This window comes from Coregonus clupeaformis, chromosome 11 (genome assembly GCF_020615455.1).
Source record: "Coregonus clupeaformis isolate EN_2021a chromosome 11, ASM2061545v1, whole genome shotgun sequence".
NCBI classification, from domain to species: domain Eukaryota; kingdom Metazoa; phylum Chordata; class Actinopteri; order Salmoniformes; family Salmonidae; genus Coregonus; species Coregonus clupeaformis.
The window spans coordinates 50804754-50830027 of NC_059202.1; the positions used below are offsets into that span (position 1 = coordinate 50804754).

Consider the following 25274-nt stretch of genomic DNA (forward strand, 5'->3'; position numbering starts at 1 on the left):
TAGTAATGAACATGTCGGGACGAGCCAGACAGGCATGCAGCGTTTCTCAGCCAGTCGAAATCATGAATCAGCTGGCATCATTTTTATGGATATATACAAAAAAAGGTACATTGAAAAAAAGGTAAAACGAAACGCAGCTAATTTGCAGTCTTTCCAGCTTCAGTTTGAAGTGATTGTGTTGGCTGTGTTGTTGGCTAGCTCCTCTGAACAACAGTGTCCTGACGAGAGCACATTTTCTATGCAAGGCGAAATTGCGCCTCATCAGCTCATTGTTATGGATATACCCAAATAAATGTCACTAGAAAACAGCTTAAGCAAATGCAAATGCAAATGCAGCTACTGTTATTATTCTGGCTGCACTGTTTGACGTGACTGTAAGTTAGCCGTAGTTGGCTAGCTAGCAAGCAAGGGATAAGAACGTTGCCAGCCATTACATAGATACAGAACAAAAAGATTGAACGACTGGGTCATGTCTCTAGCAACCCTAGATTTGTGTCGGGACTATATCTTGTGGAAGGATGAAATAGTATGAAGAAATTAATCAAAATCATGTTTTTAATGAAAATATGAATATGTTGGTAACCCGTTGTATAAAAGTGATAATGCCCTCAAAGCCGGTGTTTGGAGGATGTATTGGCACGGTTTGCCAGCCCTCACACGTGCCAATATATCCTCCAAACACCGGCTTCTCAGGCATTATCACTTAAATAAACAATGACTTCCCTTACTTTTGATATTACCCAATACAGTTAAGCAACTTTTGTGAAGGTTTGGTATGGAATGGCTATTATTAGGCTTAGCTACAGCAGGCCTATGAAGGCAATGCACACCGGAGCTCCATCTGACTCCGACATTTGAACTTGCAGTGAGGAAGAATGTTTTAGGCCTACCAGAGTTACTCCTTTAATCTAACAATATAATGCTTATCTTTATTTGAAAAATTCTGATCTCAAATGTACAAATTAGCCTCCTTCTGTACGCCTATATCTGTATAGCGGTAGTAGCCTACAAGGATAAAGAATGCATGTTGGTGTCGGGAACATGGCGCCGGCATATCTCGATCTTTCTCTTGGTCTCTCTAGGGCTAGACCTAAGCTTCTCTTACTTTTATATATTTTTTAAATATTAATATCATACAGTTGGCGCCTAGGCCTATAGGCCGACAGTGCCTTCAGAAAGTATTCACACCCCTTGACTTGTTCCACATTTAGTTGTTACAGCCTGAATTTAAAATGGATTAAATTGAGATTTTGTGACACTGGCCTACACACAAGACCTGATATGTCAAAGTGGATTTTTTAAAATGCTAATCGGTATGTTTACAAGTTAATTAAAAATGAAAAGCTGAAATGTCTTGAGTGAATAAGTATTCAACCCCTTTGGTATGGCAAGCCTAAATAAGTTCAGGAGTAAAAAATGTCTTAACAAGTCACATAATAAGTTGCATGGACTCACTCTGTGTGCAATAATAGTGTTTAACATGATTTTTGAATGACTACTCTCTGTACCCCACACATACAATTATCTGTAAGGTCCCTCAGTCGAGCAGTGAATTTCAAACGCAGGTTCAACCACAAAGACAAGGGAGGTTTTCCAATGCCTCACAAAGAAGTGCACCTATTGGTAGATCGGTAAAAATATAAAAGCAGACATTAGATATCTCTGAGTATGGTGAAGTTATTAATTACACTTTTGGATGGTGTATCAGTCACTACAAAGATACAGGTGTATTTCCTAACTCAGTGACCAGAGAGGAATGAAACCACTCAAGAGATTTCACCATGAGGCCAATGGTGACTTTAAAACCGTTAGAGTTGAATGGCTGTGAGAGGAGAGAACTGATGGATCAGCAACATTGTAGTTAAGCCACAATACTAACCTAAATGACTGAGTGAAAAGAAGGAAGCATGTACTGAATAAAAATATTCCAGAACATGCATCTTGTTTGCAATAACTCACTAAAGTAAAACTGCAAAACATTTGACAAAGAAATTAACTTTATTAACTGAATGTTATGTTTGGGGCAAATCCAACATAACACATCACTGAGTACCACTCTTCATATTTTCAAGCATGGTGGTGGCTGCATCATGTTATGGTTATGCTTGTCATCGGCAAGGACAAGGGAGTTTTTTAGGATAAAAGAAGCATAGTAGAGCTAAGCACAGGCAAAATCTTAGAGGAAAACCTTGTTCAGTCTGCTTTCCAACAGACACTGGGAGACAAATTCACCTTTCAGCAGGACAATAACCTAAAGCGCAAGGCCAGATATACACTAGAGTTGCTTACCAAGAAGACAGTGAATGTTCCTGAGTGGCCTAGTTAGAGTTTTGACATAAATCAGCTTGAAACTCTATGGCAAGTCTTGAAAATGGCTGTCTAGCAATGATCAACAACCAACTTGACAGAGCTTGAATAATTTTAGAAAGAATAATGTGCAAATATTGTACAATCCAGGTGTGAAAAGCTCTTAGAGACTTACCCAGAAAACTCACAGCTGTAATAGGTGATTCTAACATGTATTGACTCGGGGGTGTGAATACTTATGTAAATCAGATATTTCTGTATTTCATTTTCAATAAATTTGCAAAAATGTCTATACATGTTTTCACTTTGTCATTATGGGGTGTTGTGTGGATTTTTTTTAAATATTTAATCAATTTTGAGTTCAGGCTGTAACACAACAAAATTAGGAATACGTCAAGGGGTATAAATACTTTCTGAAGGCCCTGTATATGCATGCAATGCCCAGATGCATTTAGCGCTCAAATCTCCGACAGCTGAACCGTGAGGTGGCCAATTGTTGTTTTAGCTCACCACTGCCAGCACTCTGTCTGCATCGCTAGTGGCTAACGTTAGCAACTCAAGCTAGCTAACACAGAGTAGATTCTCCATATGACGTTAAGAAATAGTGCATGTTGGGTAGTTTAGAAGATATCCGGAAAATAAGTGAATAAATATTTAAAAAACCTAAAACATAACTGTTTGTAGTTATAGGTAACCAGATTGTGACTACAATTAAGTTACTAAGTCTTTGACCACACTGTGTTGTTACTTTGGTGGGTAAAAACTCATGCTTCCTAACCTTTAAGCCAATATAAAACCCATCACCCAACATTTGAATTGCTAAACCACCCATTGCAATGGAATGGCACCAATAAAGATTTGAAGGAAATCCGTGCCTTTAAATGCCCCAAACTGCTAATTTGTGTGGTGACTCACTCACAGCACATGCGATTAATACAGACACTCAGTTTGAGTGGATGGTGTCTCCTGGGATGAGGCATTTTCAATGACAGTCAACAGTATCTCATACCTCAGTCATTACCATCATCACTCCCAAATTAGTAGATCAATCAAATGAAAGTGCACATTACTTTGTGGATAGGATTTAGATGGTAAAAGCACTTTGTGACTGCTGATGTGAAAATACATTTGATTGATTGAGGGTTCCTATGATACCCATTCATAGAGATAAGGAATGATGCCCACACACACACGCCTCATCTTGTCAGACTGTCAAAGTTCTTGGTCTTCAGTCTGTGTTCATGGAGATAAAGAATTATGTACATGTACAATACACACATTTTTTTTGTCCTGCAGGCATACCAGCAGGTCCTGTACTGCAACGCATTTGCAACCAAACAGGTCATCCTAAGAAATTCCTATTTTTCAACGGACCTGAAATTCACACTCTCCTACATAAATTCCTTTCTTCTCCAGGACTGCGTCACTTTGGCAAGGCTGAGGCGTCGGTGGAGGAGGTGCTTGCCTACCTGGAGGAGGCCTACTGTGGCCGCATTTCCATAGAGACCAGTCAGTTGACCAGACTGGAGGAAAGGGAGTGGCTCGCCGACCGCTTCGAGGAGTTGAAGAAGGAGACATTTACGGCGGAGGAGAGGAAGAAGCTGGCCAAACTCATGCTGGAGTCACAGGTAGATTGGTCAAAGGTTGACATCGTCACACAGTATTACAGCCTAATGACCTTTTATAGCCTAATTAATGAACATTGTATCTTATCTAACAGAGTAATTGGCATCTAGTTAAAAATTTCCCTGTGGGAATAAAGTCATTATCTTATCAGCGAGAATGAGATGGTATTGTTTTGATCAATGTTAATTAAAATTGTATCCTATTTCCGTGACTTATTTATGTATTTTGCCCTTATTTCATTAGTCATTGAGAACACGTTCTCTTTTTACAATAACAACCTGAAATGACCTATTTCATCTTGTGCTACCTCAGGAGTTCGATCACTTCCTGGCCACCAAGTTTTCCACGGTGAAGCGTTACGGTGGTGAGGGAGCAGAGAGCATGATGGGAGTGTTCTATGAGATCTTCCGCCTGTCGGCCCACAGTGGGGTGACGGATATCGTCATGGGGATGCCTCACCGCGGGCGACTCAACCTCCTCACGGGGCTGCTGCAGTTCCCACCAGAGGTCAGGGTTCAGACACTATCACTTCCAGGTCAAATTCATGGCTGTAATTGTTACCTGAATTAACCACACTTACTTACCAATTAACTCCATGTAATTGTCCGCTGCAATGCGCTATGCAGTGTGAAAACAAGATAAGAGAGAATCCAGTGTTACCTTATCAGAAAGTGACCGTAAAAAGTTTCTGTGGATGATGACCTTGAATGTTTTTTTTTGTCAGAGAACAGAATTTCTTTCACCTTTTTTAATGTTATTGTTTTTCATACATAGGTAAACAGGTTTTGAGAGAGGTAAAAGTGAAATGTTGAACCCCAGTCTAACATTTATATATTTGGTGCCTCTCTCACTCCACCTCCAGCTGATGTTCCGTAAGATGCGTGGCCTCAGTGAGTTCCCAGCGGACTCTCCCTCCATCGGTGACGTCCTCTCCCACCTCACCTCCTCTGTAGAGCTGGACTTCGGTACTGCCCACCCCCTCAAAGTGACCATGCTGCCCAACCCCTCCCACCTGGAGGCCATCAACCCAGTCACCCAGGGGAAGACCAGGGCCCGGCAGCAGCTCAAACAGGAGGGAGACTACTCACCAGATGAGAACGCACAACCTGGGGATAAAGTCGTATGTCTCCAGGTATAGTACTCAGGCCTAGGTAGACGCATATAGACATTTATTGACATACATAGACATACAGTGAGGGAAAAAAAGTATTTGATCCCCTGCTGATTTTGTACGTTTGCCCACTGACAAAGAAATGATCAGTCTATAATTTTAATGGTAGGTTTATTTGAACAGTGAGAGACAGAATAACAACAAAATAATCCATAAAAACGCATGTCAAAAATGTTATAAATTGATTAGCATTTTAATGAGGGAAATACGTATTTGACCCCCTCTCAATCAGAAAGATTTCTGGCTCCCAGGTGTCTTTTATACAGGTTACGAGCTGAGATTAGGAGCACACTCTTAAAGGGAGTGCTCCTAATCTCAGTTTGTTACCTGTATAAAAGACACCTGTCCACAGAAGTAATCAATCAATCAGATTCCAAACTCTCCACCATGGCCAAGACCAAAGAGCTCTCCAAGGATGTCAGGGACAAGATTGTAGACCTACACATTGCTGGAATGGGCTACAAGACCATCGCCAAGCAGCTTGGTGAGAAAGTGACAACAGTTGGTGCGGTTATTCGCAAATGGAAGAAACACAAAATAACTGTCAATCTCCCTCGGCCTGGGGCTCCATGCAAGATCTCACCTCGTGGAGTTGCAATGATCATGAGAACGGTGAGGAATCCGCCCAGAACTACATGGGAGGATCTTGTCAATGATCTCAAGGCAGCTGGGACCATAGTCACCAAGAAAACAATTGGTAACACACTACGCCGTGAAGGACTGAAATCCTGCAGTGCCCGCAAGGTCCCCCTGCTTAAGAAAGCACATATACATGCCCGTCTGAAGTTTGCCAATGAACATCTGAATGATTCAGAGGAGAACTGGGTGAAAGTGTTGTGGTCAGATGAGACCAAAATCGAGCTCTTTGGCATCAACTCAACTCGCCGTATTTGGAGGAGGAGGAATGCTGCCTATGACCCCAAGAACACCATCCCCACCGTCAAACATGGAGGTGGAAACATTATGCTTTGGGGTGTTTTTCTGCTAAGGGGACAGGACAACTTCACCGCATCAAAGGGACGATGGACGGGGCCATGTACCATCAAATCTTGGGTGAGAACCTCCTTCCCTCAGCCAGGGCATTGAAAATGGGTCGTGGATGGGTATTCCAGCATGACAATGACCCAAAACACATGGCCAAGGCAACAAAGGAGTGGCTCAAGAAGAAGCACATTAAGGTCCTGGAGTGGCCTAGCCAGTCTCCAGACCTTAATCCCATAGAAAATCTGTGGAGGGAGCTGAAGGTTCGAGTTACCAAACGTCTGCCTCGAAACCTTAATGACTTGGAGAAGATCTGCAAAGAGGAGTGGGACAAAATCCCTCCTGAGATGTGTGCAAACCTGGTGGCCAACTACAAGAAACGTCTGACCTCTGTGATTGCCAACAAGGGTTTTGCCACCAAGTACTACGTCATGTTTTGCAGAGGGGTCAAATACTTTTTTCCCTCACTGTACATTTAAACAGTTTTTCACAATTCCTGACATTTAATCCTAGTAAAAATTCCCTGTCTTAGGTCAGTTAGGATCACCACTTTATTTTAAGAATGTGAAATGTCAGAATAATTGTAGAGAGAATTATTTATTTCAGCTTTTATTTCTTTCCTCACATTCCCACTGGGTCAGAAGTTTACATACACTCAATTAGTATTTGGTAGCATTGCCTTTAAATTGTTTAACTTGGGTCAAACATTTCAGGTAGCCTTCCACAAGCTTCCCACAATAAGTTGGGTGAATTTTGGCCCATTCCTCCTGACAGAGCTTGTGTAACTGAGTCAGGTTTATAGGCCTCCTTGCTCCCACATGCTTTTTCAGTTCTGCCCACAAATGTTCTAAAGGATTGAGGTCAGGGCTTTGTGATGGCCACTCCAATACATTTACTTTGTTGTCCTTAAGCCATTTTGCCACAACTTTGGAAGTATGCTTGGGGTCATTGTCCATTTGGAAGTCCCATTTGCGACCAAGCTTTATCTTCCTGACTGATGTATTGAGATGTTGCTTCAATATATCCACATAATTTTCCTTCCTCATGATGCCATCTATTTTGTGAAGTGCACCAGTCCCTCCTGCAGCAAAGCACCCCCATAGTATGATGCTGCCACCCCTGTGCTTCACGGTTGGGATGGTGTTCTTCGGCTTGCAAGCCCCCCTTTTTCCTCCAAACATAACGATGGTCATTATGGCCAAACAGTTCTATTTTTGTTTCATCAGACCAGAGGACATTTCTCCAAAAAGTATGATCTTTGTCCCCATGTGCAGTTGTAAACCGTAGTCTGGCTTTTTTTATGGTGGTTTTGGAGCAGTGGCTTCTTCCTTGCTGAGCGGCCTTTCAAGTTATGTCGATATAGGACTTGTTTTCCTGTGGATATAGATACTTTTGTACCTGTTTCCTCCAGCATCTTCACAAGGTCCTTTGCTGTTGTTCTGGGATTGATTTGCACTTTTCGCACCAAAGTACGTTCATCTCTAGGAGACAGAACGCGTCTCCTTCCTGAGCGGTATGACGGCTGCGTGGTCCCATGGTGTTTATACTTGCGTATTATTGTTTTTACAGATGAACGTGGTACCTTCAGGCGTTTGATAATTGCTCCCAAGGATGAACCAGACTTGTGGAGGTCTACATTTTCTTTCTGAGGTCTTGGCTGATTTCTTTTGATTTTCCCATGATGTCAAGCAAAGAGGCACTGAGTTTGAAGGTAGGCCTTGAAATACATCCACAGGTACACCTCCAATTGACTCAAATTATGTCAATTAGCCTATCAGAAGCTTCTAAAGCCATGACATCATTTTCTGGAATTTTCCAAGCTGTTTAAAAGCACAGTCAACTCATTGTATGTAAACTTCTGACCCACTGGAATTGTGATACAGTGAATTATAAGTGAAATAATCTGTCTGTTAACAATTGTTGGAAAAATTCCTTGTGTCATGCACAAAGTAGATTTCCTAACCGACTTGCCAATACTATAGTTTGTTAACAAGACATTTGTGGAGTGGTTGAAAAACGAGTTTTAATGACTCCAACCTAAGTGTTTGTAAACTTCCGACTTCAACTGTACTTCATTACTTAATCTTGTGAATTTGTCTTGCACAATACTATAATTACAATACGTCATAGAGAGGGATAGTAAAGGGAGTATGACACTGAAGTACAGTTTATTGGGACATACAGGCATTATCCATTGTTGATGTCAAGATATTTTCCAAATTTCAAGCCTGAAATGAACTGGTGATCATTGTGGAAACTCTCCTTACTTTTCTCAGGTCCATGGGGATGCTTCATTCTCGGGTCAAGGGATTGTTCCAGAGACATTCACCATTTCACTACTCCCCCACTTCAGAGTCGGTGGGAGCATCCACCTCATTGTAAACAACCAAGTGGGTTATACCACTCCATCTGCGAGAGGGAGATCGTCTTTATACTGCAGTGATGTTGGTATGTGAAATGTATCGCTTTATCTATAATAGATCTTTATGGGATTTATTATATACAGAATTATAATATGTACCAATGGGAATTATAATCACAAATACATTTTTATGGGAATTTTAATACTTCTCTATCGCACTCTGTGTGTGTTCTCCACTCTCCAGGTAAGATGGTGGGCTGTGCGGTGATACATGTGAACGGTGATGATACGGAGGAGGTGGTGCGTGCAACGCGTTTGGCGGTAGAGTACCAGAGACGCTTCAGGAAGGACGTCATCCTGGACCTGCTCTGCTACAGACAGTGGGGACACAATGAGCTGGACGAACCTGGATTCACTAACCCTGCCATGTACAGGATTATCCGGTGAGTTCACTTCACTATATTTGCTATACTCTTCCCTCTCTGGCTGCTCTTGAGCCAAAAGGGGTCCACTAAATGGAAATAAATATTGTCCAGAAACGACCTCATTGTATTGAAAGGGGAACACATTCCCACAACCATGAACAAAAGCATATATTGTTTACCTACAATTTTATATTTGCTTTAGATTATTTGCCCTCGTATTATTTTTATTTTATTTAACCTTTATTTAACTAGGCAAGTCAGTTAAGAACAAATTCCTATTTACAATGATGGCCTACACCGGCCAAACCCGGACGACGCTGGTCCAATTTTGCGCCGCCCTATGGGACTCCCAATCACGGCCGGTTGTGATACAGCCTGGAATCGAACCAGGGGGTCTGTAGTGACGCCTCAAGCACTGAGGCCACTCGGGAGCCCTTGATTACAGAACAATGCCCAAATAACAAATATCTAACCATGACATCCTACCCTCTTCTCATCCCCCCAGCTCCAGGAAGAGCATCCCAGACTCCTATGCTGACCAGCTGATCTCAGAGGGCCTGATGACCGAGGAGGAACGTGGTGCCATCAGGACAGCCCACTACGGCATGCTGAACGACAAGCTGGCCAACATGACCCTATACAGCCCTGCACCCACCAACCTGCAGGTCTGTGATGTGCAATCATTTCAAATACTTTAGCTGTGCTTGATTTTAGTTTACCTGGCACAATGGAACCAATAGAATAGTTGCAAAAGTGCAAACCCCACCCATCTGGCACTACAGGCAGACTAAAGCGAACACTCAAAACGTTTGTACCCAGGTCTGGTGATGAGTGCTTTTTGGAGTGTTGAGAAACTAACAGAACACAGATTTCCATGATTGTCTGTAACAAATGGACTTATAAAGTTGTGTTGTTGTTCCAGGGGCGCTGGGGAGGTCTGGTGGAGCCCCAGGCCAGAGTCACCCACTGGGACACGGGGGTGCCAGCCCCCCTGCTGCAGTATGTAGGGGCCAAATCTGTGGAGATACCCGACGAGGTCCAGCTACACAGCCACCTGGGGAAGATGCATGTGGCGGTAATAACAATTGCAGGATATATATATATTGTAGCCATTACGCTAACAGATCTGAACCTCTTTACAAGTTTGCTAGGTGTTGAGTTAAAGGTATAGTTCGGGAGATCAGAGACAATGGTATCCACGAGTTCATTTGACTCTGGGAAAATAGATAAAGGGCTTCATTGCCAAAATCCCGAGTATCCCTTTAAGGTCGCTACAGTATTGCGCTTTTCTAAAGCCCAAAGGTACTTGGGTGACGGCATGCTTCACTAGGGTCAGTAGTGCAGTCTTGTTAGAGCTGGATGAATGTGTTTTTCCCCCGATGTTTTAAAGACTCTCTGAAGCTCAATGAAAACAGATCTGTTGTGTTCTTCTCTCAGGGTCGCCGTGCGAAGGTGGAGAATGGAACTAATCTGGACTGGTCCACTGCTGAGGCCATGGCGTTTGGCTCTCTGCTCTGCCAAGGTCAGTCTGCCTCTCAACAGCTTTTTACACTACTGAGCCAAACCAAGCTGTACTGAGCTGGCCTGGTAACACATCCTTTATAGTTGCTGGAATATCATAGGCAGCACAATTTGATTTGGGTTGGCATGGTAATGTGAAAAGGGATTGATCTTAAAGATAAAATAGTTTTACAGAAATTGCTTGTTAGATAGATAGATAGATAGATTTGTGTTTTCCAGGCCTGTTATTACCATACTATGTCAATACTTACAAAAATATATATATTTTGAGTCATTTATATATGTAATTCTCATGTCTCTGGCTGTAAGAATGCATTTTGTGTTTAATTTGTTTTGCAGGCTTCAACATTCGTATCAGTGGACAGGATGTTGGGAGGGGCACCTTCAGTCAGAGACATGCCATGATAGTTTGTCAAGACACAGATGACATGTACATCCCCCTCAATCACATAGACCCTGAACAGAAAGGATTCATGGAGGTAAATAATGAGTTATTGCAACGAGAGAAAAAAACAACCAATGAGACTCGAGACTTGGACCTCATGACTTGTTTACTTGTTTTACTTCTAAGTTGTATAAGACTGTCTTGGACATCCACCTGTAATACGGTGTGCACTCGTGTGTGTGTGTGTGTGTGTTTTCTAGGTGTGCAACAGCGCCCTGTCTGAGGAGGCCGTGCTGGGCTTTGAGTATGGCATGGCCATCGCCCAGCCTAAACTACTGCCTATCTGGGAGGCTCAGTTTGGAGACTTCTTCAACGGAGCTCAGATCATATTCGACACCTTCCTCTCCGGAGGTAATGAATGCTGATACTCTGGTCAATAACTCTCTGAAGGGCTATTTTTAGGTCTCCTCCTTTGAGGTTGCAGATAGTTGTATATCATAATCCAGTTTAATTCTAGCCCCTGGCTAACACCTATCAAGTCCTTTCAGTTCTGTGAACACAGATTGACAAGAGTTAGGGGAAGGGGATAAATGGAATGGAGCCAACACTTTGTTTAGTATACAGTTGAGATAAAACTGGATATTTGATCAACATGATCAGTAAATCATGGGGCCCAGTAGAACACAAACTACACTTTAATATAAAAGCTTTATAGAGCAGTCATAAAGCATTCATAAACGTTAGACGCTACATTCTGGTTCCATTAGGTGTTGATTGAAACGTCTCTCTCTCCCAGGCGAGGCTAAGTGGCTGCTGCAGTGCGGGCTGGTGATCCTGCTTCCCCATGGTTACGACGGAGCAGGACCTGAACACTCCTCCTGCCGCATGGAGAGGTTCCTACAGGTGAAGAGGGGAACACAAAACACGGGGAACCTCCGATCTTCTCCTCTGCATTTTGTGGCAGAAAGAAATCGAGGAGAACAGACTTTTGAGAAGGAGCCCAGGGCTACTCTTTGGAAACCAATATCAGATCTCACTGTCTCTTGTAATATTTATTGTATCGCTGTGTATGATGCTAATTGAAACATATGGATTTGACTGTTCCTGTCTTCTCTGTCTAAATATCCTCTTCTTTCTCTTGCTCCCAGCTGTGCGACAGTAAGGAGGAGGGGGTGGATGGTGACAATGTCAACATGGGCGTGGTCAACCCTACGACCCCAGCACAGTACTTCCACCTGCTGAGACGACAGATGATACGCAACTTCCGCAAGCCACTGATCGTGGCTGGGCCCAAAACTCTGCTCCGATTCTCTGTAAGCTACTCAATAACACATCCAATACAAGCCATTCATGAGTTAAATGGGCCTGTTTGAAAACCTTTAAAATGCATCCTTCCTTCCCCCTTTTCAGGTGAGTGAGTGGTTAGGTGAAGGCATGGTTTTCACTGCATTGGTTCCACCAATCTCACCATGTCATATCAGTGATTTCCTCAAGGAAATAAAAAAGTAAGGGTTCATTTTAAGGTACTCAAACACGGCTACTGTGAACATGTTTACGGTGATATTTGGTGACTGAGTTGATGAGTTCCTGTCGCTACCTGTAGGGGGCAACATCCAGTCTGGCTGACATGGCTCCTGGAACCTCTTTCAAACCTGTGATTGGTGACACCGCAGTCACACCAGCCAGGTAAAGAAGTATCCACAACATTACACCCTCTCTTCTGCTTCCTGTTGATACATTTTTACATTTTACATTTTCGTCATTTAGCAGACGCTCTTATCCAGAGCGACTTACAAATTGATATGATATATCTCATTTAAAACTTTTGTCAATTGTATAATGGTGTCACTTTATTTGACTTTATTTATGAGGTCAAATAGTACAGTGTAGCTACATCTGTATCTGCTGCACCTTCCAGGGTTGGCTGAATTCAAATGGAATCGACCCCAACCCAGTACAGTATGAGCCCAACTGCTTTAATAACTGTCCTTTCCTGCTATCCCTGTAGTGTCCAGCAGGTGGTGCTGTGTTCAGGGAAGCACTACTATGCCCTGTTGAAGCAGAGGGAGGCATCAGCAGCCACTCAGAACACAGCACTGATCAGACTGGAGGAGCTGTGTCCCTTCCCTCTGGAGGCCCTGCAGCAGGAGCTCACCAAGTACACCAACGCCAAAGGTAGGCTATACCTGACCTGGCCACTACTTACCTCAGACACGATCTAATATCTAAAATGCCACTTAAGAATCGCTTTTATCCAAGTACACCAACACCAAAGGTATGTAAGTGACCCCTGGCCTGGCCTGACCTGCACTGGTCTTCACTTCTTACCACAGACACTATAGGCCGGTTTCCCGGACACAGATTAAGCCTGGTCTAAAAAGCTATTTCAATGGAGATTCTCCATTGAGCATGCTTTTTATTCCAGGATTAGGTTTAGTCTGTATCTGAGAAACTGTCCCTTACTGTTCAACACTGCTTACCAGAGACTGTGCTGCAGCATCGGATCAATAAATAATTTTGTGCACTGTATTTGGTAGGGATGGGCATTTTAAATTATTTTACTATTCAAATAATATCACACATTTTTTTCTGATATCCGGATAGTCAAAAAAACGAACACTTATTGACTCTCGACCAATCAGAATGACGCAAATGCACATGGCAGAGGTAAACAGCGGACATGCTGATTTTCTCTGGTAGTCTAGCTAAAAGCAACAGCGAAAGAGAAGTCTGATTTTCACCATGATAAAACTGATTCTGTTACAAAAAAGGTTTTCTGGTGAGTGTTTTGCATTGATCTGTGTCAGGTCTTGTGGAAACTCCATTAGGTGAGTGCCTATAATTGCTATTTGAAGTGGGGAAAATAGCGTACCGACGTCAGGCCAGCCTGAAGGGATAGATGTGCAGCAGTAGGGCAACAGTAGCTCTGTGCACCGTTATAAAAACTACATTCAAAACATTGTTTTATTAAATTAAGAATTTCAAATGTCATGGTATATCCTTGTAGGTAAAAATGTCAACAGGATAATTTAATTTGGACAAGGCTTTTATTGTTAAAATAGGTCTACAATAGTATTTTCTCCAAAAATGAACACTTACTCACGTTATCAAATACGTCTGTTCGGATATCCAGATATTTGATTAACCGTGCCCATCCCTAGTGTTTTGCCATCTTCAAGATAATTTTTTTATGTAATCTTCATGTGTTTGGGTGTCCCATACAGAGTTCGTCTGGAGCCAGGAGGAGCCCCAGAACATGGGCCCCTGGTCCTTCGTGGCCCGTAGGTTTGAGAAGCAGCTGGCCTGCAAGGTGAGTCCTGCCCTGTCTGAATGATCAGAGAAATACATTTGACGTGTTTAAGGGGATCAATTTGAGCAAGCAAGGCGAGGCTCAGAATTGCTAGATAATTAGTAGTTATTTGGGATGCAAGGTGATTTGTAGATCATTGATTCTGCACAGTCCGACTGCAATGTAGTGGATCTCAAACATGCACAATAAACTGAGTGTACAAAACATGCTCTTTCCATGATATAGACTGACCAGGTGAAAGTTATGATCGCTTACTGTTAAATCCACTTCAATCGTGTAGATGAAGGGGAAGAAGAAGGATTTTTAAGCCTTGACACAATTGAGACATGGATTGTGTATGTGTGCCATTCAGAGGGTGAATGGGCAAGACAAAAGATTTAAGTGCCTTTGAACGGGGTATGGTAGTAGGTGACAGTCTCCCGTGTGTATCAAGAATGGTCCACCACCCAAAGGACATCCAGCCAACTTGACACAACTGTGGGAAGCATTGGAGTCAACATGGGCCAGCATCCCTGTGGAAAGCTTTCGACAGCTTGTAGAGTCCATGCACCGACGAATTGAGGCTGTTCTGAGGGCAAAAGGGCGTGCAACTCAATATTAGGAATGTGTTCCTAATGTTTTGTGTACACAGTGTATATATGCCGTTTTTTTTACCTACCATTTTCATTTGCCCACTTCCTCCAGCTCCGGTTGGTGAGTCGGCCTGCTCTTCCCGCCCCGGCTGTGGGCATCGGAACGCTCCACCACCAGCAGAACGAGGCCATCCTCACTGCCACCTTCTCCTCTTGAGCCACTGGGCCCCAAGATGGCTGCTCCCGCAGGCCCCAGAATGGATGCACCCTCCCTGCGCCAGTAAAACCACATGACATCTCTTCTCTAGCCTGGACCTCCAGGCTGAATTTATCTCTGTTTCACTCAACTTTCTATCAATTGTTGAGATGAAACAATAGTGAAATGTTGTGATTCAGTCCATGCTCTCTTTTCTTCCTGTATGTTCAAATGTTTTCAAAAACACAAGTGCTAAAGGCTGCTTCCTCAATGTGGGGTGGGGGGGTGGGGGCTTCAGGTACTGAGTGGAACAAGACTGTTTGGTGGTTAGGAAGGGCTGTTTCATTGAGCATTATGAAATGGAGTTGTAACTGTATAAAAACAACGTGATGTAGATGGTCTGAGATTGCATCGTAAAGCAAGTCAATATTGCCCTGAAAATGTTGTTAATTTTTATTGTAATATCTGATTTTTAATTCTTAATGTTTTTTAACTTTATGCTAAAGTTAATTTCACACAATATAATTGCATTCAATTTACTATACTGAAACAAAAATATAAATGCAACATGCAACAATTTCCAAGATGTGACTGAATTACAGTATAAGGAAATCAGTCAATTTAAATAAATTCATTAGGCCCTAATCTATGGATTTCACATAACTGGGAATACAGATATGCATCTGTTGGTCACAAATGCCTTTAAAAAAAGGTAGGGGCATGGTTCAGAAAACTAGTCATTATCATGACCGCCATTTGCCTCATGCAGCGCGACATCTCCTTAACATAGAGTGGAATGTTGTCCCACTCCTCTTCAATGGCTGTGTGAAGTTGCTGGATATTGACGGGAACTAGAACACACTGTTGTACACGTCGATCCAGAGCATCCCAAACATGCCCAATGGGTGACATGTCTGGTGAGTATGCAGGCCATGGAAGAACTGGGACATTTTCAGCTTCCAGGAATTGTGTAAAGATCCTTCCGACATGGGGCTGTGCATTATCATGCTGAAACATGAGGTGATGGCGGTGGATGAATGGCACGACAATGGGCCTCAGGATCTCGTCACGGTATCTCTTTGCACTCGAATTGCCGTCGATAAAATGCAATTGTGTTCGTTGTCCGTAGGTTATGCCTGCCCATACCATAACCCCACCGCCACCATGGGGCACTCTGTTCACATCAGTAAACCGCTCGTCCACAAGACGCCATACACGTGGTCTGCGGTTGTGAGGCAGGTTGGACGTATTGCCACATTTTCTAAAACGAAGTTGGAGGCGGTTTATGGTAGAGAAATGAACATTAAATTCTCTGGCAACAGCTCTGATGGACATTCCTGAAGTCAGCATGCTAATTGCGCGCTCCCTCAACTTGAGACATCTGTGGCGTTGTGTGACAAAACTGCACATTTTCGAGTGGCCTTTTATTGTCCCCAGCACAAGGTGCACCTGTGTAATGATCAGTGGCGATTTTAGCATGTAAATCTTGGTGGGGCAAACAAAATAAAAAATGGGGGATGCATGCCAGCAACGCCACAACACAACACTAAACAATACATTAATTGCACTATAACGGTGACAAACAGTGCCCACAAACTGTTAGGGCCTACATAAAGCTGTCTCAACACCTTACCACTGCTACACCTGGGAATCAGTGGAGCCTTGTCTGGCAGCAAAATAGTTAATTCAGCCTCATTTACTGCCTTTAAAAAAAAACATAGCTGATATAGCTGACTTGCTTAAACAAATGTGGTTTCTACTGACAATTGAGATGTACAAACTATGGCATAAGGGGAGGACAAGCGGATAAGAGGCAATCCGTAATTTCGATTAAGACATTAATGAGCGAGCTAGGACGGACATAGTCAATATAACTATTTGTTCAGCACTTTTGAAATGTACAGCGACAGAATTCAGAACATGGGTTGCTCTTACAGTATTCTCCCTGTACACCAAGTCAGAACCGTAGGATAAATAAAGGGGACAATATTTGATGATTACATTTCTCTAAAACAGGTTATAGGCTACATGTGCACAACCAAGTCAGAACAGTAGGTGAAATTAAGAGGGGAAAATAGACCAAATTATTAGGGTGAGGCACATGGGCTACTAACAGCTTACTACACAACATACACTTAGTATTACTTTCTTAGCTACAGTATACATATTCCCTGGCATATTACATCATTTATGCATCAGCATACAAGACATTTTTGGACTCAGCTTGTTGTGCTGTGCTCACTTGAACAGGAAGGAGGCGCGGCGGGCCTTTGTAGGCAAATTTTGTCATCAAACTTTGTCATCAAAGTCTGGCATTCTCTGGATTTATGGTGCTTTCAAGACAACTGGGAACTCTGAAAAAAACAAGGTTGAATCATGATGACGTCAGTGATCTTCAGGGCGTAGCTCTAGAAAGAGTTCCTGACTTACAATTCCGAGTTGGATGACCGTTGAAAACGAACATTACCAACCCCTACGCGCCGTATTTTCCGCTGGCTGCCCTACCACCACAGAAAGCACTGAGCTAGGCTGAAACACCTGCATTTTGGAGCTGCCTTACTCAAGAAAGCAAAAAAGAGACCATGTTTGTATGCGGCTTTATTAACTCAGTGATATATATATATATTTTTTTTACATTGTTTGCAAACTGATATGTGACACATATTAATGCCAAAATAACATGCAAAATGTGGGGCTGCCCTGAATGACGGGTCGCCACTGGTAATGATCATGCTGTTTAATCAGCTTCTTGATAAGCCACACATGTCAGGTGAATGGTTTATCTTGGCAAAGGAGAAATGCTCACTAACAGGGATGTGAATACATTTGTGCACAAAACTTGAGAGAAATAAGGTTTTTGTGCATATGGAACATTTCTGGTATCTTTTATTTCAGCTCATGAAAGATGGGACCAACACTTTACATGTTGCGTTTATATTTTTGTTCAGTGTAGTTTCCTAGTAACTACCATGTTAATATAGCGTCACAACAAAAAGCTACTGTTGTGTAAAAACAGTTGCTCAATATGTTGTGGGAGATTTCAGTTGGTTATCAATCATAGTTAATACTATTATTCAGAATAGTCTGGTCATTCCACTGTTCTATTGTCAGTAATATAGTAGCATCGTTGAGCTTCTTTAGATTCGTAGGCTCGTACTATGAACCCAAATCAGCCCCTACTCACTTCGGAGAGGATTGATGTAAGCAATATGGTGGAAAATCTGTCTTACTCTAACAATATGGCAACAATTCCTCTTGTCTTATCTCCTTGCTTACACCCATCAAATCCTCTCAGACCTCCACAGGTGTAGGAGCTTGGCCCTAATTTGGAACTGCCCAGAGAACCCAGTCTGTCCTGGGAGACAGGATTCAATCTTACCCTGAATCCTACACAAGTGCGTAGGGCAGCGTTTCCCAAACTGTCCTCGGGACCCCAACGGGTACATGTTTTGGTTTTTGCCCTAACACTACTCAGCTGATTCAAATGATCAAATCTTGATGATTAATTGATTATTTCAATCAGCTGTGTAGTGCTAGGGCGAAAAACAAAATGTGCATTCTTTGGGGTCCGGAGGACTGAGTTTGGGAAACCCTGCTGTAGGGGCTAGAGGTTGTTTTTTGGACAGGGACAAGGTAGCCTTGTTCGACCATCCTGTTCTCGCAAGCTTACATTCTGTTTTGCTATTAAACTAAAGGAGAGTGCAGCAGTCAGGATGGTGGGTCGGACTAGGCCTAAAGCTTAAGGATGCTATATTAGGGTTGATTTGGGATCCTCAGTGCTCTGCTCAGAGATGAACCAGTCTGTCCAGGGAGAAAGACCGGAGAGGCGCCACCATCTCATTAACACATTGTAATGACCAGAAGACCAATTGCACTTCCTTCAGAGTCTCCGACACTTTAATTAACAGATCTAATTGGTTTTCTATAGAATCATCTCAGTTAACAGCAATGACGATGTCCCTTTGCTTTTGGGAATTAAAAAGTATCTTCCTCATAATGATATAGTAGAGTAGAATGTGATAACATAGACCAGGCACATGCAGAAAACTGTTACACACCTTTTGGCTTGGCTGAGGCCATGTAGATTGGATCAGGCCGCTAGGGCAACATAAGACAATGCCAGGGGATCAGAGTAATAACTTTTTTGTGAGAAGGACTTAACATAGTTCACTGTCACCATAGTTGTATTCATGGGAAAGCCCACTTGCATGTCAACTATAGCCATTACTTACTCCAATGACATGGGTCGTGGATTTGGTGCAATGCGAACGCCAATCGTTCACTCTTACGCTTTGGACACACCGACTGTGTCATTGCGCAAAATAGTATGCAGCGTCATCTAGATATGTGTGCAACAAAAGTTCAACATTCACCACCTGCTACCATTTCTGTCAACCCGTTTACGAATACAGTTTGACGCATACGTTTGATAAATCCAACACAGTATGAAAAATGTATGCACTCACTAATTGTAAGTCGCTCTGGATAAGAGCGTCTGCTAAATGACCAAAAAAAACGCACTGCCTCTGCAACGCAATTCTACAAGGCATATGCAGCGTACCATTGGAAATTAATGTACTTCTGGTGTAGCAAAACACAGTCGGTGTGTTCGAAGCGTAGCCTACCTATCCTCACGCACGCTGTCGGCTATTTAGACAATAGATGAGAGCAGCCTCCCACTCCTCCTTATGGTATAGCAACAAAAGGGGCAGGCAGCGTGACTCACTAGAATAGCGGTTCAGTTCAGACACACACACACACCAACCGATCGACTCTGCCAACAGTAATCATCTTTCGGTCAAGTAGAATAGCCTAAACAGAATATGAAGAGCTAGAATGATGTGTTCCAAACCAAAAGGAGACAGAATAACGAGGAAGCTCCCGTTCTATTACGTCAAATAGATTAGGCTAGTCTGATAACCTGTAGGTAGGCTGCTACGTGTGATTGGTGGCAGGGCTACTGTAGGAGACCTTTGCATTGGCGGCGCAGCGGTTGGATGGATGGGCTGAGCAATGCAAGGTAGAATTGGGAGACAATCAGGAAGAAGCTCTGTGATATCAGTCCGACTTTAGTCGGCACGAGACGGGGGACCATCTTTCCTCACTGAGTCAGCACGACGAGGTGAAAAACCGTATCTCTAATCTAATCGGTCTTCCCCGGTGGCGATATGGATAGGGAGAACGGAGAGTCGGGCGCGGATGGATCTTGGAAGAAGAATGTCGATGATATCAAGAATGTATTCGAGTTCAAAGAAGTCCTTGGAACGTGAGTAATGTGGTTTATCCTACTCTGTTCTAGAACCTAGGGTGTTACACTTAACTTTGTAGTCGACTCTCAGTTTACATGACAGACAAGACAATGATACAATGTAACAGTAGCGGAAATGCAATTGTCATTATGTTCTGTTGCACATTGGATGACCTAGTCAGATTTCCACTATTGTCAACGACGTATAGACAATATGGCCTGTGATAGCCAGCCTACCTGCGATTTTTACAAATATTAATGATGCTTTATGATGTCCTACAAATGTTTATGAAATCGAAAGTTACTTTCTGGATGCAACAATTCGACAGCACGTGCGCAAACTGTCAATACTAGGTCTATTCTATGGTGCCAGGTGTTTGATGGAGAATCGGTCGCGCCCGCCTCAATAGAATTCGACATTACCTCAATTTATCTCTAATATAATGGAATGTTATTTTGATCCGCGATTAGTTCTGGTAGGTTATGGCGCGTGCCCAAGGTGACGCATCAACTCAATGCACCTGGATTACAGAATAGATTCTCTTGAGGTTTTCTTTATTCATGTACATCAACTTGAGTATATATATATAAGCAGAAATATGGCAGCACCTGTTATTAAATGCATTGACAGGACTCTGAAAGGTAGTCAAAATGGTCAGGAGAATTGGACTGTCAGCTGCTGATGAGAATGTAGTTTCTAGTGTCTCGTCAGACTGGATAACATTGAATAGATGCAGAAGATTATAAAACTTGTCCTGTTGTTAAATTATGATCATGTCTTTGCTGTATTTCATTTATGATAACACGAAAGCACAGGAGGTTGGTGGGACCTTAATTGGGGAGAACAGGCTCGTGGTAATGACTGGAGTGGAATTAGTGGAATGGCATCAAATACATCACACACATGGTTTCCAGGTGTTTGATGCCATTCCATTGGTTCCGTTCCGGCCATTATTATGAGCAGTTCTGTGCACAGAAGGCACTTGCCCATTGGGTAAATCAGGGGTATTTTTTGGGTTGCCCCAAGATTATGATCACTTGGACGGAAATTTTAAATGGCTAATTTCTCCTACACGCAGGGGAAAGACCAGACCATACCCAGCTTCAAGAGGGGGCTAAAATGCGTTCTGGAACATGTGAACTTTCGTGTGCCTTAATAACAAACTTGTATGTCATCTGTAAATACGAATACAATTGTTAAATTACCAGCCTAGTTGGTTTAGCAACGGAAAAAGACAGGAACCTTCCCGCTAGCCATGATTGGCTGAGATAATGGATGGGCTGGACATGACGAGAGATGAGTTTGGATTGGTCTGCCATGTAGCTTGCTTCTGTCTATAACATGAGCTGGTCAGTATGTGTAGGTAATCCTTTCAAACACAGCTTTTTTGAAAGATATCACGTAGTAGAACTGCAAAAGTGTTGCTCTACACTTTCTGTAGGACCGAGTTTTGAAATCAGTTGAATGCCCGGTGGAATTAGAGTATGATAGCTAAGCAGATGGAGAACATTCTGGCGTTTGATTGCAAATATGCAGAGGGAGTCAAAAAGAGAACACACAGAAGGCTGTTGTATAAAATACCTGTCTCCGGATTACATCTTCAAACTAAGGGCAACCATGGCATCCGTGACAGAGAGGGAGAAGTGTCCATCCATGTATACGGGTAAGATAGTCTCCCTAGCTACATTTTCAGATATTATATGTTTCTAATTTTGTCAGAAAGTCGTTTTCATTTCAAGTTAAGCATACTGTTAGCTAGCTAACGTCAGCTGGCTGGCTCGCTAGCTAACGTTACGTGTATGATCTGTGTAGTAATATTATTTGAATCTCAGAGCCATTTGCATTGTTAGTTATAGCCTAATGTTAGCTAGCTAGCTAACATTGACCCTGGTTGGTTAGCTACCTGCAGATTCATGCAGGGTAGTAATGTTATGAGTTGGGATTATGGTTAGTTGTTTAGCTAGCTAGCTAGCAACATGTCTAAACAAAATACTCCACTATGCAAGTAACAATTTCACTACATCTTCTGTATCCTGTGCATGTGACAAATAAACTTTGATTTTATTTGATATAGTATGTGTTTACCAGAGATGGTAATGTGAACCGTAAGCTATTTTCTATAATTGGCTCGCCATTAACTTGTAAATAATGATCTTGTTGTGAGTTTATTTTCCTGTAATAATGAAGACAAATGAGCCAGATGCAGCGCTCCTAGTAGCCGGGGACTTTAATGCAGGGAAACTTAAATCCGTTCTACCTAATTTCTACCAGCATGTTAAATGTGCAACCAGAGGGGAAAAAACTCTAGACCACCTTTACTCCACACACAGAGACTCATACAAAGCTCTCCCTCGCCCTCCATTTGGCAAATCTGACCATAACTCTATCCTCCTGATTCCTGCTTATAAGCAAAAACTGAAGCAGGAAGCACCAGTGATTCGGTTAATAAAAAAGTGGTCAGATGACGCAGATGCTAAGCTACAGGACTGTTTTGCTAGCACAGACTGGAACATGTTCCGGGATTCTTCAGACAGCATTGAGGAGTACACCACATCAGTCACTGGCTTCATCAATAAGTGCATCGATGATGTCGTCCCCACAGTGACCGTACGTACATACCCCAACCAGAAGCCATGGATTACAGGAAACATCCGCACTGAGCTAAAGGGTAGAGCTGCCGCTTTCAAGGAACGGGACTCTAACCCGGACGCTTATAAGAAATCCCGCTATGACCTCCGACGAACCATCAAACAGGCAAAGAGTCAATACAGGTCTAAGATTGAATCATACTACACTGGCTCTGACGCTCGTCGGATGTGGCAGGGCTTGAAAACTATTACAGACTACAAAGGGAAGCACAGCCGCGAGCTGCCCAGTGACACAAGCCTACCAGACGAGCTAAACCACTTCTATGCTCGCTTCGAGGCAAGCAACACTGAAGCATGCACGAGAGCACCAGCTGTTCCGGACGACTATGTGATCACGCTCTCCGTAGCCGATGTGAGTAAGACTTTTAAGCAGGTCAACATTCACAAGGCCGCAGGGCCAGACGGATTACCAGGACGTGTACTCCGAGCATGTGCTGACCAACTGGCAAGTGTCTTCACTGACATTTTCAACATGTCCCTGACTGAGTCTGTAATACCAACATGTTTCAAGCAGACCACCATAGTCCCCGTGCCCAAGAACTCTAAGATAACCTGCCTAAATGACTACCGACCCGTAGCACTGACGTCTGTAGCCATGAAGTGCTTTGAAAGACTGGTCATGGCTAAACATCAACAGCATAATCCCAGAAACCCTAGACCCACTCCAATTTGCATACCGCCCCAACAGATCCACAGATGATGCAATCTCTATCGCACTCCACACTGCCCTTTCCCACCTGGACAAGAGGAACACCTACGTGAGAATGCTATTCATTGACTACAGCTCAGCATTCAACACCATAGTGCCCTCTAAACTCATCACTAAGCTAAGGATCCTGGGACTAAACACCTCCCTCTGCAACTGGATCCTGGACTTCCTGACGGGCCGCCCCCAGGTGGTAAGGGTAGGTAACAACACATCTGCCACACTGATCCTCAACACGGGGGCCCCTCAGGGGTGCGTGCTCAGTCCCCTCCTGTACTCTCTGTTCACCCATGACTGCATGGCCAGGCACGACTCCAACACCATCATTAAGTTTGCCGACGACACAACAGTGGTAGGCCTGATCACCGACAACGATGAGACAGCCTATAGGGAGGAGGTCAGAGATCTGGCCGTGTGGTGCCAGGACAACAACCTCTCCCTCAAGACAAAGGAGATGATTGTGGACTTCAGGGAAAAAAAAGAGGACTGAGCACGCCCCCATTCTCATCGACGGGGCTGTAGTGGAACAGGTTGAGAGCTTCAAGTTCCTTGGTGTCCACATCACCAACGAACTATCATGGTCCAAACACACCAAGACAGTCGTGAAGAGGGCACGACAAAGCCTATTCCCCCTCAGGAGACTAAAAAGATTTGGCATGGGTCCTCAGATCCTCAAAAATTCTACAGCTGCACCATCGAGAGCATCCTGACTGGTTGCATCACCGCCTGGTATGGCAACTGCTTGGCCTCTGACCGCAAGGCACTACAGAGGGTAGTGCGTACGGCCCAGTACATCACTGGGGCAAAGCTCCCTGCCATCCAGGACCTCTATACCAGGCGGTGTCAGAGGAAGGCCCTCAAAATTGTCAAAGACTCCAGCCACCCTAGTCATAGACTGTTCTCTCTGCTACCGCACGGCAAGCGGTACCGGAGTGCCAAGTCTAGGTCCAAAAGACTTCTCAACAGCTTCTACCCCAAGCCATAAGACTCCTGAACAGCTAATCATGGCTACCCGGACTATTTGCACTGCCCCCCCCACCCTATCCTTTTTACGCTGCTGCTACTCTGTTAAGTATTTATGCATAGTCACTTTAACTCTACCCACATGTACATATTACCTCAACTACCTCAACTAGCCGGTGCCCCCGCACATTGACTATGCAACGGTACCCCCCTGTATATATAGCCTCCCTACTGTCACTTTATTTACTGTATATATAGCCTCCCTACTGTCACTTTATGTCACTTTATTTTACTTCTGCTCTTTTTTTCTCAACACTTTTTTGTTGTTGTTTTATTCCTACTTTTTTTGTTTAAAATAAATGCACTGTTGGTTAAGGGCTGTAAGTAAGCATTTCACTGTAATGTCTGCACCTGTTGTATTCGGCGCATGTGACCAATAAAATTTGATTTGATTTGATTTGATTAAAGTGAAAACGTTGTCAGCTATATGATATGGTCATTATTTGAACTGCCTAGCCAGCTAACTTAACATTAGCTAGCTAACAAGCTAGAAACGAACCAAAAGATTGTTTAGAAAGTTACTTTTAGTTGCCTGGTTCGCTAGATTGACATATACTAAATTCATTTTTAAACGGGTGGATTCATTGGTGTTAAAATACCAGTTATGCTATTTTGGACCACCAGGCTGCTGATATCATACAGCCTGTAGTTTTTGTGTTTATACTTTTTCATAAGGACAACGACAAGTTTGATGTCGGACGACAATAGAATGTTCATGATGTCACTGCAAAAACTGTATACATACTTGTCGATAGACATACTATAAACCAGCCTTTAGTCTTGAAATCTTTG

General features: G+C 43.1%; 2 protein-coding genes across 2 annotated transcripts in view; both read left to right on the forward strand.

The window, feature by feature from the left end:
* The window catches only part of LOC121577079 (probable 2-oxoglutarate dehydrogenase E1 component DHKTD1, mitochondrial), a 39161-nt gene extending 23704 nt beyond the window's left edge, over window positions 1-15457 (forward strand). Inside the window, exons 3-18 of the mRNA XM_041890842.2 lie at window positions 3724-3935; window positions 4246-4440; window positions 4796-5065; window positions 8362-8533; window positions 8692-8890; window positions 9378-9537; window positions 9795-9947; window positions 10310-10394; window positions 10733-10872; window positions 11039-11189; window positions 11575-11681; window positions 11927-12091; window positions 12382-12464; window positions 12787-12953; window positions 14003-14088; window positions 14773-15457. Coding sequence (XP_041746776.2) covers window positions 3724-3935; window positions 4246-4440; window positions 4796-5065; window positions 8362-8533; window positions 8692-8890; window positions 9378-9537; window positions 9795-9947; window positions 10310-10394; window positions 10733-10872; window positions 11039-11189; window positions 11575-11681; window positions 11927-12091; window positions 12382-12464; window positions 12787-12953; window positions 14003-14088; window positions 14773-14877 — 2450 coding nt within the window. The 3' untranslated portion in view covers window positions 14878-15457. The remainder of the gene's footprint in view (window positions 1-3723; window positions 3936-4245; window positions 4441-4795; window positions 5066-8361; window positions 8534-8691; window positions 8891-9377; window positions 9538-9794; window positions 9948-10309; window positions 10395-10732; window positions 10873-11038; window positions 11190-11574; window positions 11682-11926; window positions 12092-12381; window positions 12465-12786; window positions 12954-14002; window positions 14089-14772) is intronic.
* Window positions 15458-19530: 4073 nt separating this feature from the next.
* LOC121577080 (calcium/calmodulin-dependent protein kinase type 1D) overlaps window positions 19531-25274 on the forward strand; it is a 55669-nt gene continuing 49925 nt past the window's right edge. Inside the window, exon 1 of the mRNA XM_041890843.2 lies at window positions 19531-20122. Within this exon, the coding sequence (XP_041746777.2) occupies window positions 20025-20122 (98 nt within the window). The 5' untranslated portion in view covers window positions 19531-20024. The remainder of the gene's footprint in view (window positions 20123-25274) is intronic.